Source organism: Oryctolagus cuniculus, chromosome 7 (genome assembly GCF_964237555.1).
Source record: "Oryctolagus cuniculus chromosome 7, mOryCun1.1, whole genome shotgun sequence".
In the NCBI taxonomy this organism is placed as follows: domain Eukaryota; kingdom Metazoa; phylum Chordata; class Mammalia; order Lagomorpha; family Leporidae; genus Oryctolagus; species Oryctolagus cuniculus.
Window position 1 is genome coordinate 139,721,260 of NC_091438.1, and position 27,116 is coordinate 139,748,375.

The 27,116-nt window shown below is 46.1% G+C and overlaps 3 protein-coding genes across 36 annotated transcripts in view; 2 read left to right on the top strand and 1 right to left on the bottom strand.

Moving 5' to 3' along the window:
* The window catches only part of S100PBP (S100P binding protein), a 43,260-nt gene extending 18,246 nt beyond the window's left edge, over positions 1 to 25,014 (bottom strand). For 2 of the 32 annotated variants that reach the window (XR_011390799.1, XM_070078823.1), the window contains exons 1-5: positions 24,330 to 24,475; positions 15,735 to 15,850; positions 12,113 to 12,951; positions 10,942 to 11,027; positions 7,553 to 7,656 (exon numbers count right to left, since the gene is read on the bottom strand). Coding sequence is in view for 30 of the 32 variants with exons in the window: in XM_070078823.1 (XP_069934924.1) it covers positions 7,553 to 7,656; positions 10,942 to 11,027; positions 12,113 to 12,949 (1,027 nt within the window). In the remaining 2 variants the exon portion in view is untranslated. The other 30 variants (XM_051832103.2, XM_051832102.2, XM_051832099.2 and 27 more) reach the window with 30 other exon arrangements.
* RNF19B (ring finger protein 19B) overlaps positions 1 to 27,116 on the top strand; it is a 269,313-nt gene that overhangs the window by 118,083 nt on the left and 124,114 nt on the right. The gene's annotated exons all lie outside the window — the stretch shown is intronic.
* YARS1 (tyrosyl-tRNA synthetase 1) overlaps positions 24,012 to 27,116 on the top strand; it is a 29,783-nt gene continuing 26,678 nt past the window's right edge. For 2 of the 3 annotated variants that reach the window (XR_001795551.3, XM_002720707.5), the window contains exon 1: positions 24,585 to 24,822. Coding sequence is in view for 1 of the 3 variants with exons in the window: in XM_002720707.5 (XP_002720753.1) it covers positions 24,766 to 24,822 (57 nt within the window). In the remaining 2 variants the exon portion in view is untranslated. Of the gene's footprint in view, positions 24,129 to 24,584; positions 24,823 to 27,116 lie in introns of those variants that run through there. The other variant, XM_070078808.1, reaches the window with a different exon arrangement.

Sequence of the window (27,116 nt, forward strand, 5' to 3'; positions counted from 1 at the left end):
CTTATTTGACTAGCAGACTGATACAGAAAGAGGAAGAGACAGAGATCTTCCACTTGTTAGTTCACTTATTTTATTTTTTTAAAAAAAGATTTATTGGGGCTGGTGCTGTGACATGCCAGGTAAAGCCACCACCTGCAGTGCTGACATCCCATGTGGGCGCCAGTTCAAGTCCCGGCTGCTCCACTTCCAATCCAGCTCTCTGCAATGGCCTGGGAAAGCAGTGGAAGATGGCTCAAGTTCTTGGGCCCCTGTACCTGCATGAGAGACCTGGAAGAAGCTCCTGGCTCCTGGCTTCAGATCAGCACAGCTCCGGCCATTTCAACCATCTGGGAAGCAAGCTAGCAGATGGAAGACCTCTCTCTGCCTCTCTATAACACTGCCTTCAAATAAATGAATCTTTAAAAAAAATATATGAGCCTTTTCTGTGTGTAGGGAGCCATCTTCTGATGCTTTTCCAGGCCATAGCAGAGAGCTGCATCAGAAGAGGAGCAGCTGGGACTCAAACCAGCACCCACATGGGATGCCAGTGCTGCAGGCCAGGGGTTTTTACCCACTGTGCCATATTGCTGGCCCCCAGTTCACTCTCTTTCAATAGCTAGGATGGTCCAGACTAAAGCCAAGCCCAGAACTCCATTTGGGTTTCCCTCAGGGGTTGCAAGAGCCCAAGTACTTAGGCCAATCTCTGCTGTCTTCCTAGGTGCACTGAAAGCAGAATAGATGTGCAAGCCTTATAGCATGGAGGATTAAGCTGCCGCCTGTGACTCCAGCATCCCATATGGACACCAGTTGAGTAGGCTGCTCCATTTTTTTTTTTTTTTTTAAAGATTTATTTATTTTACTTGAGAGTCAGAGTTACACAGAGAGAGGAGAGGCAGAGAGGTCTTCCATCCGATGATTCATTCCCCAACTGGCCGCAACAGCTGGAACTGTGCCAATCTGAAGCCAGGAGCTTCTTCCGGGTCTCCCACGTGGGTCCAGGGGCCCAAGGACTTGGGCCATCTTCTACTGCTATCCCAGGCCACAGCAGAGAGCTGGATTGGAAGTGGAACAGCCGGGACTGGAACTGGCGCCCATATGGGATGCCAGTGCTTCAGGCCAGGGCATAAACCCACTGCGCCACAGTGCCGGCCCCTGCTCCACTTCTGACACAGCTCCCTGCTAATGCACCTGGGGAATCTCCACTTCCAATCCTGCTCTCTACTGCACCTAGGGAAGCAGCACAGGATGTCCCAAGGGCTTGGACCCCTGCACCCATGTGGGAGACCTGGATGAAGTTCTTGGCTCTGGTCTGGTCCAGCCCTAGCCACTGCAGCCACTTAGGGAATGAGCCAGTGGATGGAAGATCTCTGTCTCCCTATAATTCTTTTAAATAAATCCTTTAAAAAAAAAAAAAAAAAAGCAAGCAAGTCAAAGAGCCAGGGCTCAAACCAGCACTCTGATGTAGGATGCCAGCATTGCAAGCAATGGTTTAACTAGCTGTGCCACAATGCCCTCTAAACTATACATTTAAAAATGGTAAATTTTATAGTTTTACTATAATTAAGATTAATGAAGTAATTTCAAAAGGAATGAGAACCAGCTTGAAGAAACTAATACCCAGTCAAATCTGAGTTAAACCGAGCACCCCAAATAACAGCAACTACAGTTGACTACAATATACTTCTTAAAAAAATTTATTTATTTTGAGAGAGTTAGAGAGAAAAGTCTTCTATCTGCTGGTTCATTCCCCAAATGGCAACAACAGCCAGAGTTGAGCCAATCCAAAGCCAAGGGCTTCTTCTGGGTCTTCCACCAGGGTACAGGGATCCAAGCACTTGGGCCATTTTCTACTGCTTTTCCAGGCCATAACAGAAAGCGGGATCAAAAGAGGAGCAGCCAGGACATGAACCGGTACCCATATGGGATGCTGGCATTGCAGGTGGAGGCTTAGCCCACTATGCCACAACGCCGGCCCCATCTTTAAAGATTTATTTATTTAAAAGGCAGAGTTACAGAGAGGCAGAGAGAGAGAGAGAGAGAGAGAGAGAGAGAGTCTTCCATCCCCTGGCTCACTCCCTAGTTGGCCGCCAATGACTGGAGCTATGCTGATCTAAAGCCAGGAGCCAGGAGCTTCTTCTGGATGTGCCAATCCAAAGCCAGGGGCTTCTTCCAGATGTCCCACCAGGTGCAGGGGCCCAAGGACTTGGGCCATCTTCTGCTTTCCCAGGCCATAGCAGAGAGCCAGATCTGAAGTGAAGTGAAGCAGCTGGGACTCGAACCGGCGCCCATATGGATTTGGCACTGCAGGTGGCAGCTTTACCCGTTTCGCCACAGCGCCAGCCCCAATATAATATACTTTCAAAACTTTAGGGAGTCATAATGAAACTAAAAAAATAGAAAGACCTGGAGCAGGTGATTTAAAATATTTACATACTTTACCCAGCGATTCTACTTCGAGGCAATCATCCTATAGAAATAAGAGTTGTACATAAACATTTATTAACCAGAATGTTCACTGCAGCATTAGTAATGAAAATGGACACAACCTAATTATCCAGATGGAATAAATTAAGAGAACTTTGCAACCACTGAAATCATAAGTGAGGCCGGCGCCGTGGCTCAATAGGCTAATCCTCTGCCTTGCGGCGCCAGCACACCGGGTTCTAGTCCCAGTCGGGGCGCCAGATTCTGTCCCGATTGCCCCTCTTCCAGGCCAGCTCTCTGCTATGGCCCGGGAGTGCAGTGGAGGATGGCCCAAGTGTTGGGCCCTGCACCCTCATGGGAGACCAGGAGAAGCACCTGGCTCCTGATCAGCGCGATGTGCCGGCCACAGCGCGCCAGCAGCAGCAGCCATTGGAGGGTGAACCAACGGCAAAAGGAAGACCTTTCTCTGTGTCTCTCTCTCACACTATCCACTCTGCCTGTCAAAAAAAAAAAAAAAAAAAAAAAAAAAAAAAAAAAAAAAAAAAAAAAAAAAAAGAAATCATAAGTGAAATACTTAACATGGAAATGTTCTTAAAATATATTAAAAAGAAAACACATTATAAACATGTGATTTCCCTGTGTATATTCTACTGTATAAAAAAGATAATAAAAATGTTAATTTTATTATTTCAAAGTAGCTGGAGGGCCGGCGCCGCGGCTCACTAGGCTAATCCTCTGCCTAGCGGCACCGGCACACCGGGTTCTAGTCCCGGTTGGGGCGCCGGATTCTGTCCCGGTTGCCCCTCTTCCAGGCCAGCCCTCTGCTGTGGCCAGGGAGTGCAGTGGAGGATGGCCCAGGTGCTTGGGCCCTGCACCCCATGGGAGACCAGGAAAAGCACCTGGCTCCTGGCTCCTGCCATCGGATCAGCGCGGTGCGCCGGCCGCAGTGCGCCGGCCGCAGCGGCCATTGGAGGGTGAACCAACAGCAAAGGAAGACCTTTCTCTCTGTCTCTCTCTCTCACTGTCCACTCTGCCTGTCAAAAAAAAAAAAAAAAAAAAGTAGCTGGAATATAGGTGATTTTAATTTATTTTCTTTTTATTAAGGAAAAATCATTTTTTCTAATATCTGAAAGAACAAATTTTGTTGTGATCCTAGTGGGCAGGACTAAACTACCACCAGAAATTACAGGGAAGCCAAAACTGACTCAATGTAAGGAATAATTTTCCAACAATTAGTTTTCTAAGCAATGAATGAATGGCCTGCCTCATGGTAATTAATATTCCATTAACAGAACTATAAGCAAAGCCCAAATGGCCATTTGGCAAAAATATATCAAACAAATTCATGTGTTAGGAGATTAAAGAGAAGACAGTAATGGTCCTTTTCTGCTCTAAGAATTTATAATTCCAGGGGCCAGTGCTGTGGCATAGTAGGTAAAGCTGCTGCCTGCCGTGCCAGCATCCCATATGGGCACCAGTTCGAATCCTGGCTGCTCCACTTCCAACCCAACTCCTTGCTATTGTGCCAGGGAAAGCAGCGGAAGACGGTCCAAGTCCTTGAGCCCCTAGCACCCATATGGTGGACCAGGAGGAAGCTCTTGGTTCCTGATCAGCCCAGTTCTAGCCATTGCAGCCATTTGGGGAGTGAACCGAAGATGGAAGAACTCTCTGCCTCTGTCTCTACCTTTCAAATAAACAAATCTCTAAAAAAATCTTTTAATTCCATATAATATTTTCTATCAGTGGGGACTGCCCGGAAGGAAATGATTGGTATTTCTTTGTAAATGTTATTAAAAACCCTTTTGGCAGGGGTGGGCATTTGGCACAGTGATTGAGATGCCTCCATCCAGTACTGGAGTGCCTAGGTTTGATTCCTAACCCTGCTTCCTGCTAATGCTTACCCAGGGAGGCAGCAGATGACAGCTCATGTACTTGGGTTCCTGCCACCCACAGAGGAGACCTGAATTAAATTCCAGGCTCCTGGCTTTGCCTGCCCCAGCCCTAGCCATTGTGGGCATTTGGGGAGTGAACCAGCAGTATGAAGACTTCTGTTTTCCACCTTTCAAGTAATTTTTTTTTAAATTTTATTTATTTGAAAGAGTTACAGAGAGAGGTAGAGCGAGAGAGGTCTTCCATCTGCTGGTTCACTCCCCAAATGACCGCAATGGCCAGAGCTGAGCCAATCTGAAGCCAGGAGCCAGAAGCTTCTTCCAGGTCTCCCATGCAGGTGCAGGGGCCCAAGCACTAGGGCCATCTTTTGCTGCTTACCCAGGCCATAGCAGAAAGCTGGATTGGAAACAGAGCAGCCAGGACGCCAACCAGCACCCATATGGGATGCGGCACTGCAGGCCAGGGCGTTAACCTGCTGTGCTACAGCGCCAGCCCCTCAAATAAATTTTAAAAATTAAAAATAGGGACCAGCGCTGTGACAAAGTGGGTAAAAGCTGCCGCCCTGCAGCACTGGCATCCCATATGGGCACCGGTTCAAGTCCCACCTGCTCCACTTCTAATCCCACTTCTCTGCTATGGCCTGGGAAAGCAGCAGAAGATGGCCCAAGTCCTTGGGCCCTGCATCCATGTGGGAAGACAGGGCAGAAGCTCCTGGCTTCAGTTCGGCCCAGCTCCAGCCATCTCTGCCATTTGGGGAGTGAACCAGATAGATTCTCTCTCTCTCTGCCTCTCTGTAACTGCCTTTCAAGTAAATAAATAAATCTTAAAAAAATTTCAGTGTGAAAGTTAGTATTTCCTTGCTACTAATGGTAAGGATTTAATAAATGTTAGTTTCTAGAGTGACATATGGTTCCATGCATGGTACTTAAATTTGTACTTATCATCCTCACCGCTGAAGTATGCTATCTTTTTACTATATTAAGCTATTCCAGCTGTTCCCTGAATATTGGGACAGAGATTTTTATAACATTGGGTACAGATTGCTGAATAATGAAAAACATGGAAAATATGTTATAAAATGAGCAGCTACTCATTGCTTTTCTTGTGAAACTTGCTTTAAATGCCTCGAATGAAAAAAGAAAACATAATTGGAAATCATCAATGTCAAGCGCCTAGGATATAAGACAGTCACCTCACAGAGGGGGAAACAATGAGCAGGCCTCTTGCACAGACCCTGAATACAGACAAACTGCTTTTAAATCCACCCTCTGTCCCCAGCCCCGTGACACGCTACAGGGCAGCATCTCTACTTCCACTCGACCTAAAATAATTCAAGAAAAACATTGCACAAGCAGAGAGGTGAGAAATCAGTATGAATAATATTTGATTGCTTAAGGAAATTGGGGCTGGCGCCGTGGCTCACTTGGCTAATCCTCCGCCTTTGGCACCGGCATCCCATATGGGCACCAGGTTCTAGTCCCAGTTGCTCCTCTTCCAGTCCAGCTCTCTGCTGTGGCCCAGGAAGGCAGTGGAGGATGGCCCAAGTGCTTGGGCCCTGCACCCGCATGGGAGACCAGGAGGAAGCACCTGGCTCCTGGCTTCGGATCAGCACAGCGCACCGGCCGTAGCAGCCATTTGGGGGTGAACCAACAGAAGGAAGACCTTTCTCTCCTCTCTCACTAACTATGCCTGTCCAAAAAAAAAAAGGAACTCTTAAGTAAAAATTAATAGAACCCAGAACAAAAATTCTTCTGACAGATGTCTCAGAGTTTTTAACCTTTCACTCACAGCTTTATAAAACAAGTAAAAAAAAAAATCCTACTAAATAATTCAAGACTTGTCAAGAGGGCAATCTTTTTTGCAGTATGGAAAATTTCCTTAAAATCCTTTCTAGTGATTTTCAAAATATCTTAGAGTAACTAAACTATCTTCCCTGTGGAGTCTACCTAAGGCAACCCCCCTTCCCCATCTCTACTCTCTAAGCATCAACAGAAGAGTTCCTTCCTTGTTCCTGCTGCACTTTCTGCTCTTTGTTTCCAGTTGCTAATCTTTAAACCCAGCTCTACTGAAAGTACTCAAAAATGTGCAGAACAAACAGGGAAAGAAACTAAAGATGACGAATTTGGGGTGTTTTTGAGAAGGAATTCCTTCAGTAGTATGAAACCTCTCTAACCTCTGCATTTTTAATTCTGCTCACAAATGTCCCTTTAGGAATTTTCCTATTAGCCATCAACAGTTCAAACTGAATGATAATATGAACTGCAGTGTCTTGAGTGCTGGAAAAAGAAGTCTATCTACTTTGGTTTGCAATAGCTTCTAATGAAGTAGAGAGAACTCAGCTTAAAGGATCTAGAAGTTAGTCTAATCTTCCAAGAGTTTTTATCCAGAGGACAAAATGCAGGATGGTATTTGAAAAGCAATTTTTTACATTTTATGCTGAAGAAGGGATGCACATCACGGGGCAGCAGATGAAGCCACAGCCTACAAAGCCAGCATCCCATATGTGCACCAGATTCAGCTCCCTGCTAATGCACCTGGGAAAGCACTGGAAGATGGCCCAGGTATTTGGGCCCCTGCCACCCACGTAGGAGACCCAGATGAAGCTTCCACCTCATGGCTTCTGTCTTAGCTGTTGTGGCCATTTTGGGAGTGAAGCAAAGGATGGAAGATCTCTGTCTCTCTTTCTCTCTCTCTGTCTCTCCTCTCTAAATCTGCCTTTCAAATAAGCAAATAATAAATCTTTTAAAAAAATGTTGAAGGCAATGGGAAAATAATTTCTAAAAAAGACTCAATAATTAGTAAGCTGCACTTGGTCAGCCACTTGTATTTTTCAAAGAAGAAAATCCCTAACAAAAAAAGTATGAGGGTACCTTAAAAAAAAAAGTTCACCGAAAAAGGGATTAAAAATAAGTTTATTTTGATGTAAAATTTTTTTGAACTCCATGAATAGTTTTTCCATACTATGCATTTTCCATGAACCTTTGTGAGGTTCCTCACAAAAGTCCCGCTTTCTTCCCATGAAGAAACATTCTTCATGTACAGTACTAATGAGCTTGCTTAGATCCTTCTCTAATACTGGTTAACCAAACCTCTTTGGGGATTATCTGGTTAGGCAATCCTTTGAGTCTTTGGGTAAGAAAATTTTCTTTCTCATCAATTTAAGAAAATTCAAAACAATGTCCCAGTTTAAAATGCATTCTGTTGGAAAGAAAGAGCCCCACCCCATGTTTTATTTGTGGGTATTTGGTTAGCACGTTACCTTGGTTAGAGTCCACTGGATCTTGTATATGAGCAATGACCCTCCTGAGATAAATCTGCTTCTGCTGTTCTAGATCTGATTGTGAAAACGTCGAAACATTAGTCCTTGAACAAAGCAAACCAGGAGGAGGAAAACAGTCCGTTAGAACCATGAGTATAGTGTTTTTTAGGAAAAAGACATATACTGTTGATTGGTTAGAACAACTAACTTTCAGGGGCAAAATTCTCTTTAAGTCCCAGTGACTGGAAGGAACAATTTGGTGAAGTGGTTAAGATCCTGCTTGGGATGCTTACATCACACACTGAGGTGCCTGGATTGGAGTCCCAGCTCCACTTCTGATTCTAGTTTATTACTAATGAGTATCTTGGGAGGCAACAGGCAATGGCTCAAGTTGCTGGATCCCTGTCATCCACATAGGAAACCCAGATGGAGTTTTGAGTTCCAGGTTTTTGCCTGGCCCAGCCCTGGCTGTTGTGGGCATCTGGGAAGGACCCAGCAGATGAAGATCTCTCACTCTTTCTGCCTCTCTGTGTATTCCAAATAAGTTATTTGGAAAAATTTAAGATCAGTGACAAAAGACAATGTTATCATATAAATATGAAGTTAAAATCAAGATTAGAATGGAAACAAAGCAGAAAAGAAGAAATAGGTATAAATTTCCTGCTAACAAGGAAGGCAAAGATTATCTAGTTGCTAGATAAAGAAAGCTTTCATTGAGTAATTCAAGGTTAGTTAAGAAATAGCTTCACAGAGCCACAGAAAAGGTATATGAGATAAAGATGGAAAAGATACAGCTAAACCTGGCTATTAGGGCTACGGGGACCTTGGCAAGAGCAATTTTTGGCTCTTGCTTTCACTGACTGCATTGTACTTAAGAGTCGGCAGATGAGAATATTGAGATCATACGTTTATTACTGTTCCAAGTAGAGACTTGTGTTCTTTGGTATAATTCCCATTGTAAGCATTTCACAATGTTTTCCTATTTATGTCAGGAAAACAAGAATTTTAAAAAATTGGATGGGGCCAGCACTATGGCAAAGTGATAAAGCCACCACCTTTAATGCCAGCATCCCATATGAGCACCAGTTTGAGTCCTAGCTGCTCCACTTCCAATTCAGATTTCTGCTATGGTCTAGGAAAGCAGTGGAGGTTGGCCCAAGTCCTTAGGCACCTGCACCCACTTGGCAGACCTGAAGAAGCTCCAGGCTCCAGGCTCCTGGCTTTTGAGCGGCCCAGTTCTGGCCATTGCGGCCATTTGGGGAGTGAACCAGCAGATGGACGACCTCGCTCTCTCTCTTCCTCTCTGTAACTCTGCCTTTCAAATAAATAAATCTTCAAAAAAAATGTGATTATGGGTGATATAAAAAGCAGACTTTAGCCTTATTTGTAATATTTAAAACTTTTAAAGCAGAATAATTTAAAATAATGCATAAAATTGAACAATCAAAAAAATTTTAAATTCTATTGTAAGGATGCTAATCTGACTCAATCTAAAAGTTTGTCTAGAGCATTCAATTGAAAAAGCCCATGTACAGACTGCCATCTCCTGGAAAGAAGAGAATAAACTGAAAGGTGACCCAAATCTGCCACCCTTATAAGAATTTTCCCCCAAGGACAACTGTGTGCAAGTTCAGAGAGATGAGTTGATTTTCTACATAATTATGCTTAAACCTTTTTGTTAAAAACTATTCTAACTTTCCATCATATACATGACCAGATTCCTATACACAGGGGAGAGATATTAACAAAGTACTTCAAAAAGTTATTGAGAAGGGGTCAGTGTTGTGGTGCTGCAGGTTGAATCACCACTTGGGACTCTGGCATTCCTTATTTGAGACCCAGTTCAAGTCTTGGCTACTCTGATTCAGATCCAGCTCCCTGCTAATTTGCCTGGGAAGGCAGTAGATGATAGTCCAACTGCCTGGGTCCCTGCCACCCATGTGGGAGACCTGGTTGGAATTCCTGGATCCTTGCTTCAGCCTGGCCCACCCCTGGCTGCTGGCATTTGGAGAATGAACCAGAGTAGGGAAGTTCTCTCTGTCTCTATCACTTTGCCTTTCAAAAGATAAGAAGTGTATCTTTTTTTATTTTTTATTTTTTATTTTTGACAGGCAGAGTGGACAGCGAGAGAAAGAGAGACAGAGAGAAAGATCTTCCTTTTTCCGTTGGTTCACCCCACAATGGCCGCTGCAGCTGGCGCACTGCACTGATCTGTAGCCAGGAGCCAGGTGTTTCTCCTGGTCTCCCATGCGGGTGGCAGGGCCCAAGCATTTGGGCCATCCTCCACTGCATTCCCGGGCCATAGCAGAGAGCTAGAATAGAAGAGGAGCAACCGGGACAGAATCCGGCACCCCGACCAGGACTAGAAGCGGCGTCAACCTTTTTTTTTTTTTTTTTAAAGATTTATTTATTCACTTGAAAGTCAGAGTTATACAGAGAAGAGAGGCAGAGAGAGAGAGGTCCTCTATCACTGGTTCACTTCCCAATTGGCCACAACAGCTGGAGCTTCCTCTGGGTCTCCCATGTGGGTGTAAGGGCTCAAGGACCCAGGCCATCCTCCATTGCCCTCCCAGGCAATAGCAGTGAGCTGGATCAGAAGTGAGGCAGACAGGACTCAAACCAGTGCCCATATGGAATGCCAGCACTGCAGGTGGTGGCTTTACCTGCTACACCACAGCGTTGGCCCCAAATAAGTATATCTTAATTTAAAAATTGTTTAAAAAAAAAAAAAGTTGAGAAAACAGAATCAAAATAGGTAAAGTTTTGTTTGGTACAAAAAATTTTTTGAAATCTGTGCATAATTTTTTTTGAGGATTCCTAGTACATCTTTAACTTTTTAAAAAAATTATTTGGAAGTCAGAGTTACAGACAGCAGGAGAGAGAGAGACAGAGAATGAATATCTTCCATCCACTATTTCACTCCCCAGATGCTCACAACGGCCAAGACTAAGACAGGCCGAAGCCAAGAACCAAGAGCTGTATCCAGGTCTCCCATATGTGTGGCAGGGGCCCAAGCACTTGGGTCATCTTTAGCTGCTTTTCCTAGGCCATTAGCAGCGATCTGTATTGAAGTGGAGCAGCCAAGACTCAAACCTGTGCACATATGGGATGCTGTCATTGCAGGCAGTGTTTTTACTGGCTATGCCAACACTGGCCCTGTCTTTTTTACTTTTAAAATAACCTAAGGAGGCAGCAGAGAAGGGATAATTAGCCATATTTTACTGGTGTAGAAACTGAACAGAGAGATCATTTGATTTGCTAAGATCATACGGTTGGTAGTGCCAAAATTTCAGGATTTTTTTTCCTGCATTAAGGGGAAATCGGGGAGGGGAAAAAAGAATTTGAAGACAATCAACAGAAATCAGAATATTTAATTACAGTTATGTTACCTGGTTTTGGTTTGTAGAACAGGAATGACTTTGCCTAGTCTTTTCTCATGGACTTTCATCTTCCCAGAATCCTTGTCAAAAACATCCTATTTTTTGCCAAAATAGAAGGAATGCAAAAGATAACTCTTAGCTACAAGAAAACACTATTTATGAAAATATTTTTAAACCAAAGACTATAAAGGCATGCCCTTGAACACATATCCTTGAACTCCACTGTGTCCCATGCACTATTTTTTTTTTTTTGACAGGCAGAGTGGACAATGAGAGAGACAGACAGAGAGAAAGGTCTTCCTTTGCCGTTGGTTCACCCTCCAATGGCCGCCGCGGCTGGCGCGCTGCGGCCGGCGCACCGCGCTGATCCGATGGCAGGAGCCAGGAGCCAGGTGCTTTTCCTGGTCTCCCATGGGGTGCAGGGCCCAAGCACCTGGGCCATCCTCCACTGCACTCCCTGGCCACAGCAGAGGGCTGGCCTGGAAGAGGGGCAACCAGGACAGAATCCGGCACCCCGACCGGGACTAGAACCTGGTGTGCCGGCGCCGCTAGGCGGAGGATTAGCCTAGAGAGCCGTGGCGCCGGCACCCATGCACTATTAATAGTGCTTTAAATGATAGCAACTACAATCTTTGGGGAAAAACAAAAAAAAAGAAATTCTAAGTGGTATATGGCACTTATTCGGTAGATAGGCAATCAGGGCCAAAAAGGTTAGGAAAATTGCTCAAGATTCTTAGCTCTTCAGTGGTTCACTCAGATATAGAGTTATATCTAATAAGCATGCCAACCAAGGATGAAGACTTAGTCTGAAACTCAAAGAAAGCAGAAATAATAAAATCATCACCTTATTCAATAAATCATAACTGAGTAAGATATACCAAGTACTACAAATACATTATTTCATTCATTCTTATTATATTGTAAAAATATATTATACTCTGATTTACAGGTAAGAAATCTGAAGAGGGCATAGAGGCTAAATAACTGATCCAGTGTCTCTCAGGACCCAAACTGAAATTTGTCTGGACACAAAGCTCTGCTAGACTGGTGGTACAGGATGTCTATATCACAGGAGAGGCTGTGTATGTATAAAGGTAGGGGGTGTATGGGAACTTATTTATACAGCTTCTGAATGAAAATAATTTCCGTTTTCTTTTCAACTTGAAAAAAATGCACTTACTTTGTTTGGTGAACTGGAAACTGAAAACTTCACTTCACAACTTGATCTATGTGATCCGCCATTTCTCCAGGGTGACTCCGCGTTAGGAGTCTCCGGGTGGTCTGAGAGCTGAGAGAATACAGGTGTGGGTTTCTTACAATCAGGCAGATTTTTACCAGAGACAGTTAGTTGAACGTTACTGTTGGAAGACAGCAGAGGCTGTTCCCAGGAAGAATTACTGGGGCTGATCCCTTCAGATTCAGTGCAAGCTTCACCCTCATTTGGGGTAAGACCATTTCTCATTTCTTCCCCAGTGGGGGAGGGCTTTTCGGTCTCTTTGGATGAATTAACTTTTTTCTTTTCACGCACAGTATCACACGCAGCTGGATTAAATGGTGCAACAATAGTTACTTTTATGAGATTCTTTTCTAGTGCAAAACGTCTGTTTAAAGGTTTAGCAGGAGTTGGCCCATGACCAACTGATGTATTTAGTTGAGGTAGTTTAAAGAGGCCAGGGGTCTCAGTTACTGGTCCCAAGCTGCACAATGAATTTGAATTTTTCTCTTGTGGAGTATCAGGTAGAATCTGACTCCCTTTCCCTCCGTTCTCAACATGTCCACCATCATCTTTATACAACCCTTCTCCACACACATCTGATGGGTCATCATCTTTCAAAAGCTCCTGGATCTCCTCCTCTGTGTAGCTGAAATGGCCATCATCTTCTTCTCCATCCGATAGCTCCAGCAAGGAATCATCTAATTCTTCTTCATCCAAGGAACTCCAAGAAAATGAGGCATTATCTTTATGCAAGAAAGAGGTCCCAGAAGACTGTTCAGAGGGCATTAGTGAGCATGCCATATCTGGAAAAACAAGAGGAACTTTCACTGAAAACGAAAACTTTATACCAACTTCAAACCATTTTATATGACAGTATTTTAAAATCTTGTGGAAAATGTGTACTATGAAAAAATATGCATGGATTTCAAATATATTTTGCACTAAAATAAATTTTCAACTTCATTTCCACAAACTTTTTTTTTAAAGACTGACTGAGTCATTGATTTGAAAGGCAGTGATGAGAAGGAAAGACCGAGAGAGATCTTCACTCCTCAAATGGCCGTAACTGCCAAGGCTGGGCCAGGAGCCAAGAACTGCATCCAGGGCCGGCACTGTGGTGCAGCAGGTTAAGGTCCTGTCCTGAAGCACTGGCATCGCATATGGGCGCCAGTTCTAGTCCTGGCTGCTCCTCTTCCAATCCAGCTCTCTGCTATGGCCTGAGAAAGCAAAAGATGGCCCAAGTCCTTGGGCCCCTGCACCCATGTGGGAGACCCAGAAGCACTCTGATGTAGGATGCTAGTGTGGAAAACAGTGGCTTGATTTGCTGCACCACAACACAACACCAGCTTCATTTCCACAAATTTTTCAAGATAATCTCGTATCACTTCAAGGTGGTACCCTATGCTCAAAACTTTGCATTATGACTTATAATAAGAGAAATAATTCAAAAATAGTTAATCTTATCAGATTATGGAATTACATGGTAAAACAATGAAATACTTTTTCTGTTAAAACAGTAAAAATTGTTACATGGTTAGACAGGTTGGTAAGGATGCGGAGAAACAAGCACTCATACACACAGTCAACAAGACTGCAAATCAGCACAATTTTGTGAAAAGGAATTTAGCCGTATCATTTGATCCAGGAATTTCTTTTTTTCTTAAGATTTATTAATTTATTTGAAAGTCAGAGTTACTCAGAGAGAGGAGAGGCAGATAGAGGACTTCCATCTGCTGGTTCACTCCCTAATTAGCCGCAACAGCCAGAGTTGCGCTGATCCAAAGCCAGGAGCCAGGAGCTTCTTCCAGGTCTCCCACGTGGGTGCAGGGGCTCAAGGACTTGGGCCATCTTCTGCTTTCCCAAGCCACAGCAGAGAGCTGAATTGTAAGTGGAGCAGCCAGGTCTTGAATTGGTACCCAAATGGAATGCCGACTCTTCAGGCCAGGGTGTTAACCTGCTGCACCACAGTGCCGTCCCCTAGGAATTTCACTTCTGGAAATTTACCCTATAGAAGTACCTATTACAAAAGCACTGAGAAAAATATACAAGGATGGCTGGCGTCGCGGCTCAGTAGGCCAATCTTCCGCCTAGCGGCGCCGGCACACCGGGTTCTAGTCGCGGTTGCCCCTCTTCCAGGCCAGCTCTCTGCTGTGGCCAGGGAGTGCAGTGGAGGATGGCCCAAGTACTTGGGCCCTGCAACCCATGGGAGACCAGAAGCACCTGGCTCGTGCCTTCGGATCAGCGCGGTGCGCCAGCCACAACGCACCAGCCGTGGCGGCCATTGGAGGGTGAACCAACGGCAAAAGGAAGACCTTTCTCTCTGTGTCTCTCTCACTGTCCACTCTGCCTGTCAAAAAAAGAAAGAAAAAAAATATATACAAGGATATTTAAAGCAGTGTCATTCAAAAGAAACCAAATAATTATATCAGCCTAAGTCCATCATCAAGAGAAGTGAAGTGCTGGTGCTGTGGTACTGCAGGTAAAGTCACCACCTGTAGTGCCAGCATCCAATATGGGCGCTGGTTCGAATCGCCACTGCTCTACTTCTGATCTAGCTCTCTGCTATGGCCTGGAAAAGCAGTAGAAGATGGCCCAAGTCCTTCTGCCCCTGCAGCCACATGGGAGGCCTGGAAGAATCTCCTTGCTCCTGGCTTTTATTTTTTTATTTTATTTTATTTTATTTTTATTTTTTGACAGGCAGAGTGGACAGTGAGAGAGAGAGACAGAGAGAAAGGTCTTCCTTTTGCTGTTGGTTCACCCTCCAATGACCGCCACAGCAGGTGCGCTGATCCGAAGGCAGGAGCCAGGTGCTTATCCTGGTCTCCCATGTGGGTGCAGGGCCCAAGGACTTGGGCCATCCTCCACTGCACTCCCTGGCCACAGCAGAGAGCTGGCCTGGAAGAGGGGCAACCGGGACAGAATCCAGCGCCCCGACCAGGACTAGAACCCGGTGTGCCGGCGCCGCAAGGCGGAGGATTAGCCTAGTGAGCCATGGTGCCAGCCCTTGCTCCTGGCTTTGGATCAGCACAGCCTGGGGCACTGCAGCCATCTGGGGAGTCAACCAGCAGATGGAAGACCTCTCTGTCTCTACCTCTCTCTGAAACTCAAATAAATAAAAATAAATCTTAAAAATAAATAAATAAAATAGAATTGGATGGGCATTGGCCTAGCAGTTAAGACACCCATATCCCATATCACAGTGACTGGGTTCAAGTACTGGCTCTAAATCTGATTCTAGCTTCCTGCTGATGTACATCTTACGAGCCAGCAGGTGGTAACTGACGTACTTGGGTCCCTGACACATGGAAGCCCTCGACTGAGTTCCAGGCTCCACACTTTGGCCTGGCCCAGTCCTCGCTGTTGTGAGAATTTGAGAAGTGAGCCAGTGGATGGGAGACTGTCTGTCTGAGCCCCTCTATCTCTCTGTCTCAAATAAATATTTTAAAAATAAAAAACACAATAAACATGTACCATCATGGAACGATATCTACAACACACAAACAAAACAAATATAGATCATGTAAAAAGATGTGTATTATTTTGAAGTTAAAAAAAAATCAGTAAGATAAACAATTGCTTTCCATACTGTGTGGAGCTGCTGGAGAGATCTTTGCCTTTGCCACGAGACCAAATGGAAAAGGTTTGCGCTTTTGCTAGCTGTTCTTTTCAGGAGACTTGTCAAAATGATTGACTCCCACCTTCCTGCAGACACAAAGAAAATTAAAGGATCTTCTCATCACTTTCAACTCTGCTAATTACAAAGTCAACTGTATTATGCTTAAGGTGCTCCATCTATTAATTTTGAGCTTGACTTTTTGGATTTTTTGAGTCAAGTACTCCACAGAAAAACCTTTAGAGAAAAAAATTATGCAACAGAAGAACTAGTTTTATTCTTCCTAACAATCTGTACTTTCTTAAGTGCATCATTCGCTTTAGTAGGATTAACACTGGGTTGGCAGGCCTGGTTCTGTCACTAACCAGACTCTTAATAACTTAGGCAAGCCACCTAACCATTTGGACTTGTTTCCTCATTTATAAAATGGGAAAGCAATGAAGAAAGGGGACTAGGCAAAGTCTAAGATTCCACAAAACTTAAAAAATTAATCATGACCACAGACACACAAATCTCATTTTCCATACCACTATAAATGCAAAAAAAAAAAAAAAATCTGTAAAGATAACAAACACAAAAAGCAATGACTAGGGGCCAGTGCTATGGCTATTGGGTAAAGCCTCTGCCTGCAGTGCCAAAGTCCCACATGGGTGCCGGTTCGAGTCCCAGCTGCTCCTCTTCTGATCCAGCTCTCTGCTATGGCCTAGGATAGCAGTAGAAGATGGCCCAACTCCTTGGGGCCCTGCATCCTCCCTTCCATCCAGGAAGACCTGAAGGAAGCTCCTGGCTTCGGATTGGCCCAGCTCTGGCAGTTGTGGCCATCTTGGAGTGAACCAGCGGATGGAAGTTACCTCTCTCGCTCACTCTCTCTCTCCCTCACTCTCTGTAACTCTGCCTTTCAAATAAATAAATAAATCTTAAAAAAAAAAAAAATCAATGACTATTATGACCTGTGGGGAAAGGGCAAAGGAAGACTATTGTTAGTATCATTTTACTTTTCTACTTGAGTATTTATTTTTATAATTAAAATACAGTTTTTTTAATTGCTAATGACAGATCTAATCTATCATCATTTGCCAGATGGGAAAGGTGATAAAAATCTAGTATTTCACCTATCACATCTGAGATAATACTTAAGCACTGAACTTAACAATTTGGAAAATTCCTTATACAGTCTTTTAACTGTAAATTTTTCCCTATTCCGATACCATCTATACCACACCTTGAGTTTCAGTTTCAGTTCATACACTTTCAGAAAACATTTTCTGAACAATTAGCACAAAGCACTGAGCTACATATGTCTGTTTCCTAAGAAATAAAAACATGGTTCCCACCCTCAAAGAATGTATAATCTTGCTAGGAAGAAAATACTGAAAATTAAGCACCAACATAAGACCATATAAAATAGTACGGACAATAAAGTACTAGAGTTAGAAGAGGGATTATAAAATTTTAGAATTAGAAATAATGAATATCTATTATAAAACCGGCAATATAAGACACATTTTATAACTAATTTAACCCCTCAACACAACTCTGTAAAATTTATCTTTATCAAGGAAATCAAGTTTTCTATTATATCTAAACTTAGAGCATTTAATACTTCTGATTTCACCAATATTCCAGCAACTTTTGTGAACGAGTTCCAGGAATACAAGCAAGTCTCTCCACAAGAAGAAAAGTAATTTCACTCCCTAGTGGCTAAGTTATTTTATAGAGTGAAATGTTGTTTTGTTTTTTTTAGGGAGCAGTAAGAAACAAGTTTATTTCAGGAAAATTTTTCTTTTACTTAAAAGTTTTGCTGTTGTCAAGCACAAATATCACACACTAAAGGGTGAAAGCAGCTACATTCCTCAGAAGCACTCTCTGAACCACTGCTCCACCTCATCCCAACTCCTTCCAAAAAGCATGAAGCACATACTTGGTCCAACAAAGAGCTAAATAGATTTTCACTCTTGGAAAACTGAAGTTCACAGGCATTAAGCAACTTAACCAACTACATGTAGCTAAAAATTCTAGCACAAGGATCCAAATCTAATTCCAAAGGCAGTTTTTTTGTTGTTGTTGTTTTAACTTTTATTTAATGAATATAAATTTCAAAAGTACAGCTATGGATTACAATGGCTTCCTCCCCCCATAACTTCCCTCCCACCCGCAACCATCCCCTTTCCCGCTCCCTCTCCCCTTCCATTCACCTCAAGATTCATTTTCAATTCTCTTTATATATAGAAGATCAGTTTAGCATATATTAAATAAAGATTTCAACAGTTAGCACCCACATAGAAACACAAAGTGAAAAATACTGTTTGAGTACTAGTTATAGCATTAAATCACAATGTACAGCACATTAAGGACAGAGATCCTACATGAGCAATAAGTGCAGAGTGACTCTTGTTGTTGACTTAACAAATTGACACTCTTGTTTATGGCATCAGTAATCAACCTAGGCTCTTGTCATGAGTTGCCAAGGCTATGGAAGCCTTTTGAGTTCACCGACTCTGATCATATTTAGACAAGGTTGTAGTCAGAGTGGAAGTTCTCTCCTCCTTTCAGAGAAAGGTACCTCCTTCTTTGATGACCTGTTCTTTCCACCGGGATCTCACTCGCGGAGATCTTTCATTTAGGTGTTTTTTTGTGTTTTTTTTTTTTTTTTTTTGCCAGAGTGTCTTGGCTTTCCATGCCTGAAATACTCATGGGCTTTTCAGCTGGATCCACATGCCTTAAGGGCTGATTCTGAGGCCAGAGTGCTGTTTAGGACATCCGCCATTCTATGAGCCTGCTGTGTATCCCGCTTCCCATGTTGGATCGTTCTCTCCCTTTTTTATTCTATCAGTTAGTATTTGCAGACACTAGCCTTGTTTATGTGATCCCTTTGGCTCTTAGTCCTATCATTATGATCAACTGCGAACAGAAATTGATCACTTGGACTAGTGAGATGGCATTGGTACATGCCACCTTGATGGGATTGAACTGGAATCCCCTGGTATGTTTCTAACTTTAACGTTTGGGGCAAGTCAGCTTGAGCATGTCCCAAATTGCACATCTCTTCCCTCTTATTCCCACTCTTATTTTTGACAGCGATCACTTTTCAGTTAAGTTTCAACAGTTAAGAATAACTGTGTATTGGCCGGCGCCACGGCTCAGTAGGCTAATCCTCCACCTAGTGGCGCTGGCACACCAGGTTCTAGTCCCAGTAGGGGTGCCAGATTCTGTTCCGCTTGCCCCTCTTCCAGGCCAGCTCTCTGCTGTGGCCAGGGAGTGCAGTGGAGGATGGTCCAGTGCTTGGGCCCTGCACCCCATGGGAGACCAGGAGAAGTACCTGGCTCCTGCCTTCGGATCAGCGCGGTGTGCCAGCCGCAGCGTGCCAGCCATGGCGGCCATTGGAGGGTGAACCAACGGCAAAGGAAGACCTTCCTCTCTGTCTCTCTCTCACTGTCCACTCTGCCTGTCAAAAATAAAAAATAAAAAAAAAACTTTAAAAAAAAAAAAGAACTGTGTATTGATTACAGTATTCAACCAAAAGTATTAAGTAGAACAAACAAAAAAAATACTAAGAGGGATAACGTATTAAGTTGTTCATCAACAGTCAGGGCAAGGGCTGATCAAGACACCATTTCTCATAGTGTTCATTTCACTAACAGGTTTCCTTTTTGGTGCTAGGTTAGTTGTCACAGATCAGGGAGAACATATGATATTTGTCCCTTTGGGATTGGCTTATTTCACTCAGCATAATGTTTTCCAAATTTCTAACAGGGATCACTTTTCAGTTAAAATTTAAACACCTAAGAATAATTGTGTGTTAATTACAGAGTTCAACCAATAGTACTAGAACAAAAAAAAAAAAATACTAAAATGGATAAAGTATTACATTGTACATCAACAGTCAGGACAAGAGCTTACCAATGGCCGGTGCCGTGGCTCAATAGGCTAATCCTCCGCCTTGCAGCACCGGCACACTGGGTTCTAGTCCCAGTCAGGGCGCCGGATTCTGTCCCGGTTGCCCCTCTTCCAGGCCAGCTCTCTGCTGTGGCCAGGGAGTGCAGTGGAGGATGGCCCAAGTCCTTGGGCCCTGCACCCACATGGGAGACCAGGAAAAACACCTGGCTCCTGGCTTTGGATCAGCGTGATCGCCGGCCTCAGCGCGCCGGCTGGGGCGGCCATTGGAGGGTGAACCAACGGCAAAAAGGAAGACCTTTCTCTCTGTCTCTCTCTCACTGTCCACTCTGCCGATCAAATAAAAAGAGCTTACCACTGTTGTGATAGGCTTGCCCAAAGTCAATTCGCAAATGGCTGAGTTGGTATCCAAACTCAGGTCTTCTAAGTTCAATATACATACTAAAAAACTTAGAAAAATGCTGCCTTATTATGCATATAAAACTGCCCTTGGCCTCACAGATGCAATGGAAGGACTGAGAAACATCCCTGAATGTGACCAAACATCACTGAAAGTAAAACTTTACTTGCACACATAGGACTAATATCCTTTACCAACTGTTAGTCCTAAGTCTTACGAAATCCAGAGGCAGAGCTGGCTCTGCTGAGTTTTTCTCATAGACTCTCCCAATAGCAAAAGCATGCTAAACAATACCATAAGTGAGGGTACTTCAAAAAGTTCAGGGAAACAGTGGCATTAAAAGACATGCTTATCTAGGTGCAAAAAATATTTTGAAATCCATGCATTCCCCCCGCCCTTTTTTTAAAAAAAACAAGCTAATCTTTAAATTCCATTCTAAAAACTTTGTTTAAAAATTTGAGAGGCCAGAGAGAGAGTAAGCAATCGAGTGAGGGTGTGAGTGCATACTCCCATCTGCTGCTTCACCAAATGCCAGGCTGGGTAGGAGCCAGAGCAAGAATCCAGGAACACAATCCAGATTTTCCACATGGGTGGCAGAAGCATGATTACTTAAGCCTTCACCACTGGCCCCCAGGGTCTGCACTAGCAAGAAGCTGGAGCCAGGGTCCAGGGTCCAGAGCTGGGAAATGAACCCAGGCACTCCAGTGAAGAACAGACATCTTAAATGCTAAACTAAATGCTTGCTCCCATGGTTTTCTCATAATGTGCATTTTACATGCACTTTCTGAAGACCTTTTATATATGCAAATATAGACATGATTTTTAACATGCACAAATAATTCTCATTTTTATTTCCTCATTTTCAAAAATACATTTTAATTGTAGAGATTTTAAACATGTACATAAGTTAACATAATGAACTGCTATATACCCATCACTCAACCCCAACAACTATCAATCCATAGCTAATCTTGCCCCAACCACTTCCCCTCTATACTGGGTTAATTTGAAGCAAATTCCAGGCATCACATCATTTCATCTGTAAAAAACAAGAATTCCTTATAAAATACCCAGTTCCAATTTCTATGTATATCATATTTGTTTCAAACTTTAAAAAAGTCAGTATAGGGCCGGCGCCGTGGCTCAATAGGCTAATCCTCCACCTTGCGGCGCCGGCACACGGGGTTCTAGTCCCGGTCGGGGCGCCGGATTCTGTCCCGGTTGCCCCTCTTCCAGGCCAGCTCTCTGCTGTGGCCAGGGAGTGCAGTGGAGGATGGCCCAGGTGCTTGGGCCCTGCACCCCATGGGAGACCAGGAAAAGCACCTGGCTCCTGGCTCCTGCCATCGGATCAGCGCGGTGCGCCGGCTGCAGCGGCGGCCATTGGAGGGTGAACCAACGGCAAAGGAAGACCTTTCTCTCTGTCTCTCTCACTGTCCACTCTGCCTGTCAAAAAAAAAAATAAATAAAAAAATAAAAATAAAATAAAATAAAAAAATAAATAAATAAATAAAAAAGTCAGTATTTGAATAAGATCCATACCACATAACTGGCCAATGTCTTGTATTTTAATCTATGGATTCCCTATTTTCCCCTACCCCACAATTTGTTAAAGTAAACAATTTCATATATGTATATCATAAAATTATAAGACGACGCATGGGAATGAGAAATGCCAAATTCAGGACAGTGGTTACCTGCGGTGGCGGATGGCAAGTGGCCATGAGTAGCTTCACCTCTATCTGTAAAGTCTCACTTCTTAATAAACAATAGAAAGACAATTATGGCACATACTTGGCACACAAATATGACAACCTAAGATAAAAAGGGATGGTGGGGGGTGGCACTGTGGCACAGCAGGTTGAGCTGCCCACCTGTGACTGCTGCATCCCATAAGAGTGCCAGTTGAAGTCCTGGCTGTTCCACTTCAGATCCAGCTCCCTGCTAATGTACCTGCAAAAGCAGCAGAAGATGGCCCAAGTGCTTGGGCCCCTGTCACCCATGTGGGAGACCCAAATGGAGTTCATGGTCCTGGCCTAGACAGTTGTGGTCATTTGAGGAGTGAACCAGATGGAAGATCTCTCTCCCACTTGTCTGTAACTCTGCCATTCAAATAAATAACTCTTTCACAAAAGAAGCAGTAAACTGGTAGAGAACTTCCTCTAGACCCTGCTTATTTAGAAATTAACCAGTATGTTATTCTTTTCTAGTTTAATTCAGTTTTAAACCAAATTGTCACTAAACTGAACACCAGATGGGGCTGGCATTGTGGCATAGTGGGTAAAGCTGCTGCCTGCAGTGCCAGCATCCCATATGGACGCTGGTTCATGTCCGGGCTGTTCCACTTCCGATCCAACTCTCTGCTGTGGCCTGGGAAAGCAGTGGAGGATGATCCAAGTGCTTGGGCCCCTGCAACCATGTGGGAGACCCGGAGGAAGATTCTGGCTCCTGGCTCCGGATTGGCCCATCTCTGGCCATTGTGGCCATTTGGGGAGAGAACCAGCAGACGGAAGATCTCTTTCTCTCTCTCTCTGCCTCTCTGTATGTCTGCCTTTCAAATAAATAAATAAATACTTAAAAAAGAAAAGGAGATACAGAGATTCTCATAACGCTCAACTGAGGGTCATTTAGGAAAGTACTCTAAATCTAAAAATGCTGTTATCAAAGAAAATTGATACGTTGCAAGGGAGGAAAAACCTTCTGATAAAACTGGAGGCCTTAAGTGAGGTTCCACAATGCAGCTTCAGTTCCTGCTCTGCCATTCTACCCTTCTTGGCACTTGCTCGGAGAAACTACGGGGACCCCTGTACTTTGAAAGGAAAATTATTTTTTCCCATTTCCCATCTCTTAATTCTGTCGCTCCCCTCCCCTGCCGTGACCCTATTCTGTCCTTCCCATCTCTCACCTGTCCACCCCCTTCCTCGCACTTCAGTTTACCACCCCCTCTGTTCTCTAACCTCCTGGTTGCAACCTCAGAAACTGGTTTCCTGTCTATTTTTATCATACCTTAAAAAACCCATTGCCTAAGAGCACAAAAAGCCTTATTCAGGCCGCTCAAACAGCTACCTCAGGCTCAAGCCCACATCCTTAAGGCTTCAAGATCAAGGCCATTAACAAGCTGGATGGGACAGCTATGGCCACGGGCAAGGGTTCTTTCCCGCCCCACTGGCCTTCCATTTCCAGCTTCTCCCAAACGCAACACACGTGAAGCACAGGAGCACGAAAAGCACTCAGTTGGCTTAGTGATCGCTCCATCCAAAGGGCACCAATTTTGTTTTGAAAAATCAGAGTGAACTGCGATCATCTGTAAGGACTCTACCACTCCCCGAAGTAACTGGAAACACCTCAGGGCCGGGCGGGAACTCTAAGTAACGTTTCACTGGATCGGGCTGCCAGGGCTCTCCTCCCGCACGGGCACGGGGACCAGATATTACTAAGCGGCCGCAACAGGTTTGTCACGGGAAAAAAAAAAAAAAAAGTCTTTTGAAGTGGAGCCCCCTAACAACTCCGAAACAAACTGGACATCAGGTCAGGGCGGCCGGTGGGCCATTTCATTACTTCTCAGCCCTCTCCGGGGCCAACCTCCTCCCCAGGAACGAGCTGGTCACGGCGCCCGCAGGCCTGCAGGACCTCGGGGAACGGTGGCCCAGGTGCCCCCTTCCAGGGGTACCGCCCAGCCGCCTCAGAAAGGCCCCGGCTGCGGGGCCGCACCGGCCGCCGGGCAGGGTCTCGGCACGTCCCTCCTCCCTCCGAGGAGAGCGGAATTCCCGGCCCGAGCCGGAGCCGGAGCCGAAGGTGGGAGCCGCGCGGGCTTCTCCGCGCCCCTCCCCCGGCAGGGGCGAAGTCGGACCCGGGCGAGCCCGCGCGGCGCCAAGCCGAGAACGCCCACCTCGGCCGCCCCCCGCCCCCCGCTCGCCCGGGGGCGTCGTCCGCTCCCAGCGCCAGCGCTCGGTCCTCCCTAGCAACACCCTCCCGCCGAGCGGGCTGGGGCAGCCCCGGCCCCGGGCCCCACGGGGCAAACAGCGGACTCCGCTCCCCGCCTCTCGGACCACCACACAGCCTCTCCTCTCAGCAGGGTGAGCGGCACCGCTCGCTCGCACGCAGACGTGGAGGCGGGGGGCAGGGACATTTCCCCGCCATCACCTCTGGAGCGAGAACGAGCTCTTCTCTCCCTCAAACGGGGCGGACGGCGCGCGCAGCCCCTCGGAGAAGCAACAGGCGCCCCATCCCCCGCCCAGCCTGGGAACGTCGACCCCCTCGTCCCTCCCGCGCTTCACCTCCGGAAGACGGGCCACAGCCTGGGCAAACGACGGCGCCTCACTCCGCCCCCTGCGCCATTTTATCGCCCCCTCCTCAACCTCCCCCACCCCCAGCCAACTCCAGAGGGAGGGCGAGCAAACAGTGATTGGCAGGAAACCGCCCCGCCTTTAAGAAAGTTGCGCCTGCGCAGACGACGCGGCCACGCCCTCCGTACCGCCCACCCCGCTTCCTGGCTCCACCCCTTCCCGCCTCATCGACCCTCTCGACTCTCCGCTGCTCCGGACTCTTTCCTCGTTGCTACCGGGCAGAGAGAGGTGCAGGCCTAGGAAGACGAGCGACGAGCTCAGCTGACGCAACCCGGCAGGACTCGCGTGACAGTTCCCGGCACGCGGCGGCCACCGAGGAGGAGGCGCGGGTACCAGGCTGAACGCGAGAAGCAGGGGTGGCTGAGCCATGGGGGATGCTCCAAGTCCTGAAGAGAAGCTGCACCTTATCACCCGGAACCTGCAGGTTGGGCCTCGGGGTTGGAAATGCGCCGTCGTAGACTGGGATCCTAAGTGCATGGGGACAGGGACTCCGCGCCGGGGAGCTCCGAGAGTCCTCTCTGCTGATCACTCAGCCATTCCCGGAGTGCCACAGAGATCACGGTGGGCAGCCGCGTCGTTGGAGCCCGGCTTTGACTCCAGGACTGCCACCCCACCCACCCTATTGTGTGCCAAGTGCGGTGCTAGGCGCTGGGGAGACGTCAGGGCCCTGCTCTCCCACAGAGCTTGTCGGGAGGGAACCGGACGTTTAAAATGGCCCGTAATCCAGACCATTGCAGGGGAAGCAGGCACTAGAGGTGACCGTGCGGGGAGCTTTGGAAAGGAATGAGGTACGGCTCCCCCGAGGAAGCGACCTCTCCACTGAGCCCCGAAGGCTGCACCTCCTGTCGCCAGCTGGTGCGGGAGCAGGGTTTAACCGGAGGCGGAGCGGAAGGATGCGGGGAAGGGCATTTCAGAGAGAGGGAACAGTAGCGCCGAGCTCCGGAGGGGAGGGTGAGCACGGGGCTCAGTTCCCTCGCCTCCTCGGATTATCAGGCAGACCCCTCCAAGCGCTTTTCTTAAATAGTCGCCCGCCCGTCCTGACTCCCCCGCCCCTGCTCCGCCTTTTTCTGTTGTTCCTCCCTAACTCTTCTCACACACACACTGATATACTTTTTACATTTTACTTGTGTGTTCAGGAAGGATCGTAAGGACCAAGTCATAAGGGCCCTGTAAGCTTTATTCTACAAGGCCAGTTTAAAATTGAGCCTTGGGGGCAGGCGTTTGGCACAGCAGTTAAACTACCATTCGGGACTCGTGCTCCTCTCAATAGAATGCCTCGGTTCAAGTCCCGGGTTCAGGTCCGGTACCGGCTTCCCGACAGTGCACACCCTGGGGAGCAGCAGGTGGTGGCTCCAGCAGGAGGTCCCTGCCAGATTGGATTCCAGACTCCTAGCTTTGATCAGGCCCAGAGCTGGTGGTTGTGGGCATTTGGAGAGTGATCCAGTGCATGGGAGATCTCTCTCTCTCTCTCTCTCTCTCTCTCTCTCTCTCCCTCTGTCTTCAAATAAATTCAGAAGGACAAAAACCTTTAACATCGAGGCTGGCACTGTGGCACAGTAGGCTAAGCCTCTGCACCGTGACACCGGCATCCCTTATTGCACCGGTTCCTGTCCTGGCTGCTCCACTTCTGATCCAGCTCTCTGCTGTGGCCTGGGAAAGCAGTAGAAGATGGACCAAGTGCTTGGGCCCCTGCGCCTGCATGGGAGACCCGGAAGAAGCTCCTGGCTCCTGGCTTTGAATCAGCCTGGCTCTGGTCATTGTGGCCATTTGGGGAGTGAACTAGCAGGTGGAAGACCTTTCTCTGTAACTCTATCTCTCAAATAAATAAATAAAATCTTAAAGCACTTTAACGTTGAGTTTTACTCAAAGAGCATCACTTGGACCACTGCTTATTTTGTGTTTTTGAGATAGAGTTCACATACTATAAAATTTATACTTCTTTTAAGATTTATTTCATTTGGAAGTGATGAGGACAGCAGAGTGAGAGAGAGAGAGAGCTCTTCCATCCTCGGGTTCACTCCCCAAATAGCTACAACAGCCAGGGCTGGGCCAGGCTGAAGCCAGGAGTGTCTTCCCAGGTCTCCCATGTGGGTGCAGGGGCCCAAGCATTTGGGCCATTCTCTGCTGCTTTCCCAGGCCACAGCAGGGAGCTGGATGGGAAGTGGAGCAGCTGGGACTTGGACAGGCACTTTTATGGGATGCTGGCATTGCAGACCACGGCTTAACCTGCTGTTCCATGACACTGGTCCCCAAATATTGAAATTTAAAGATCTCTGTGGCTACCCCTTAGAACGTGGATTGGAAGAAGCAAGAATAGATGCAAGAGACCTGTTGGGAGGTGTTACATTAACCCTGGTGTGATCTTGTTAGCAGAGATGGGTGGAACAGAGGTTCTTGTCTTCACACAGGAAAGAATTCAGGTGTGAGACAGGAGTGGGAAGCAAGGCAGCAAGGTTTAATGGGGCAGGGGCCTCCATGAGAACAGATGGGAGCTCTCCAGACAGAATCTGAGTGCCCAGCCATTCAGACTGGGGTAGGCAAGATCACATAGTTTAACGTAAAGAAGACATCTGAGAGGCCAGGCCGACGTCAGCAAAGAACTGAGAGAAATGCACCTGAAAGATGAGGCGAGTGTCCCAGGGGAGACTGAGCACAGTCTGTATTCAGACCGGGGCTTCCGGTCCCCCCCCCCCACCTCCTCCAGGGTTTGCCAGGTGT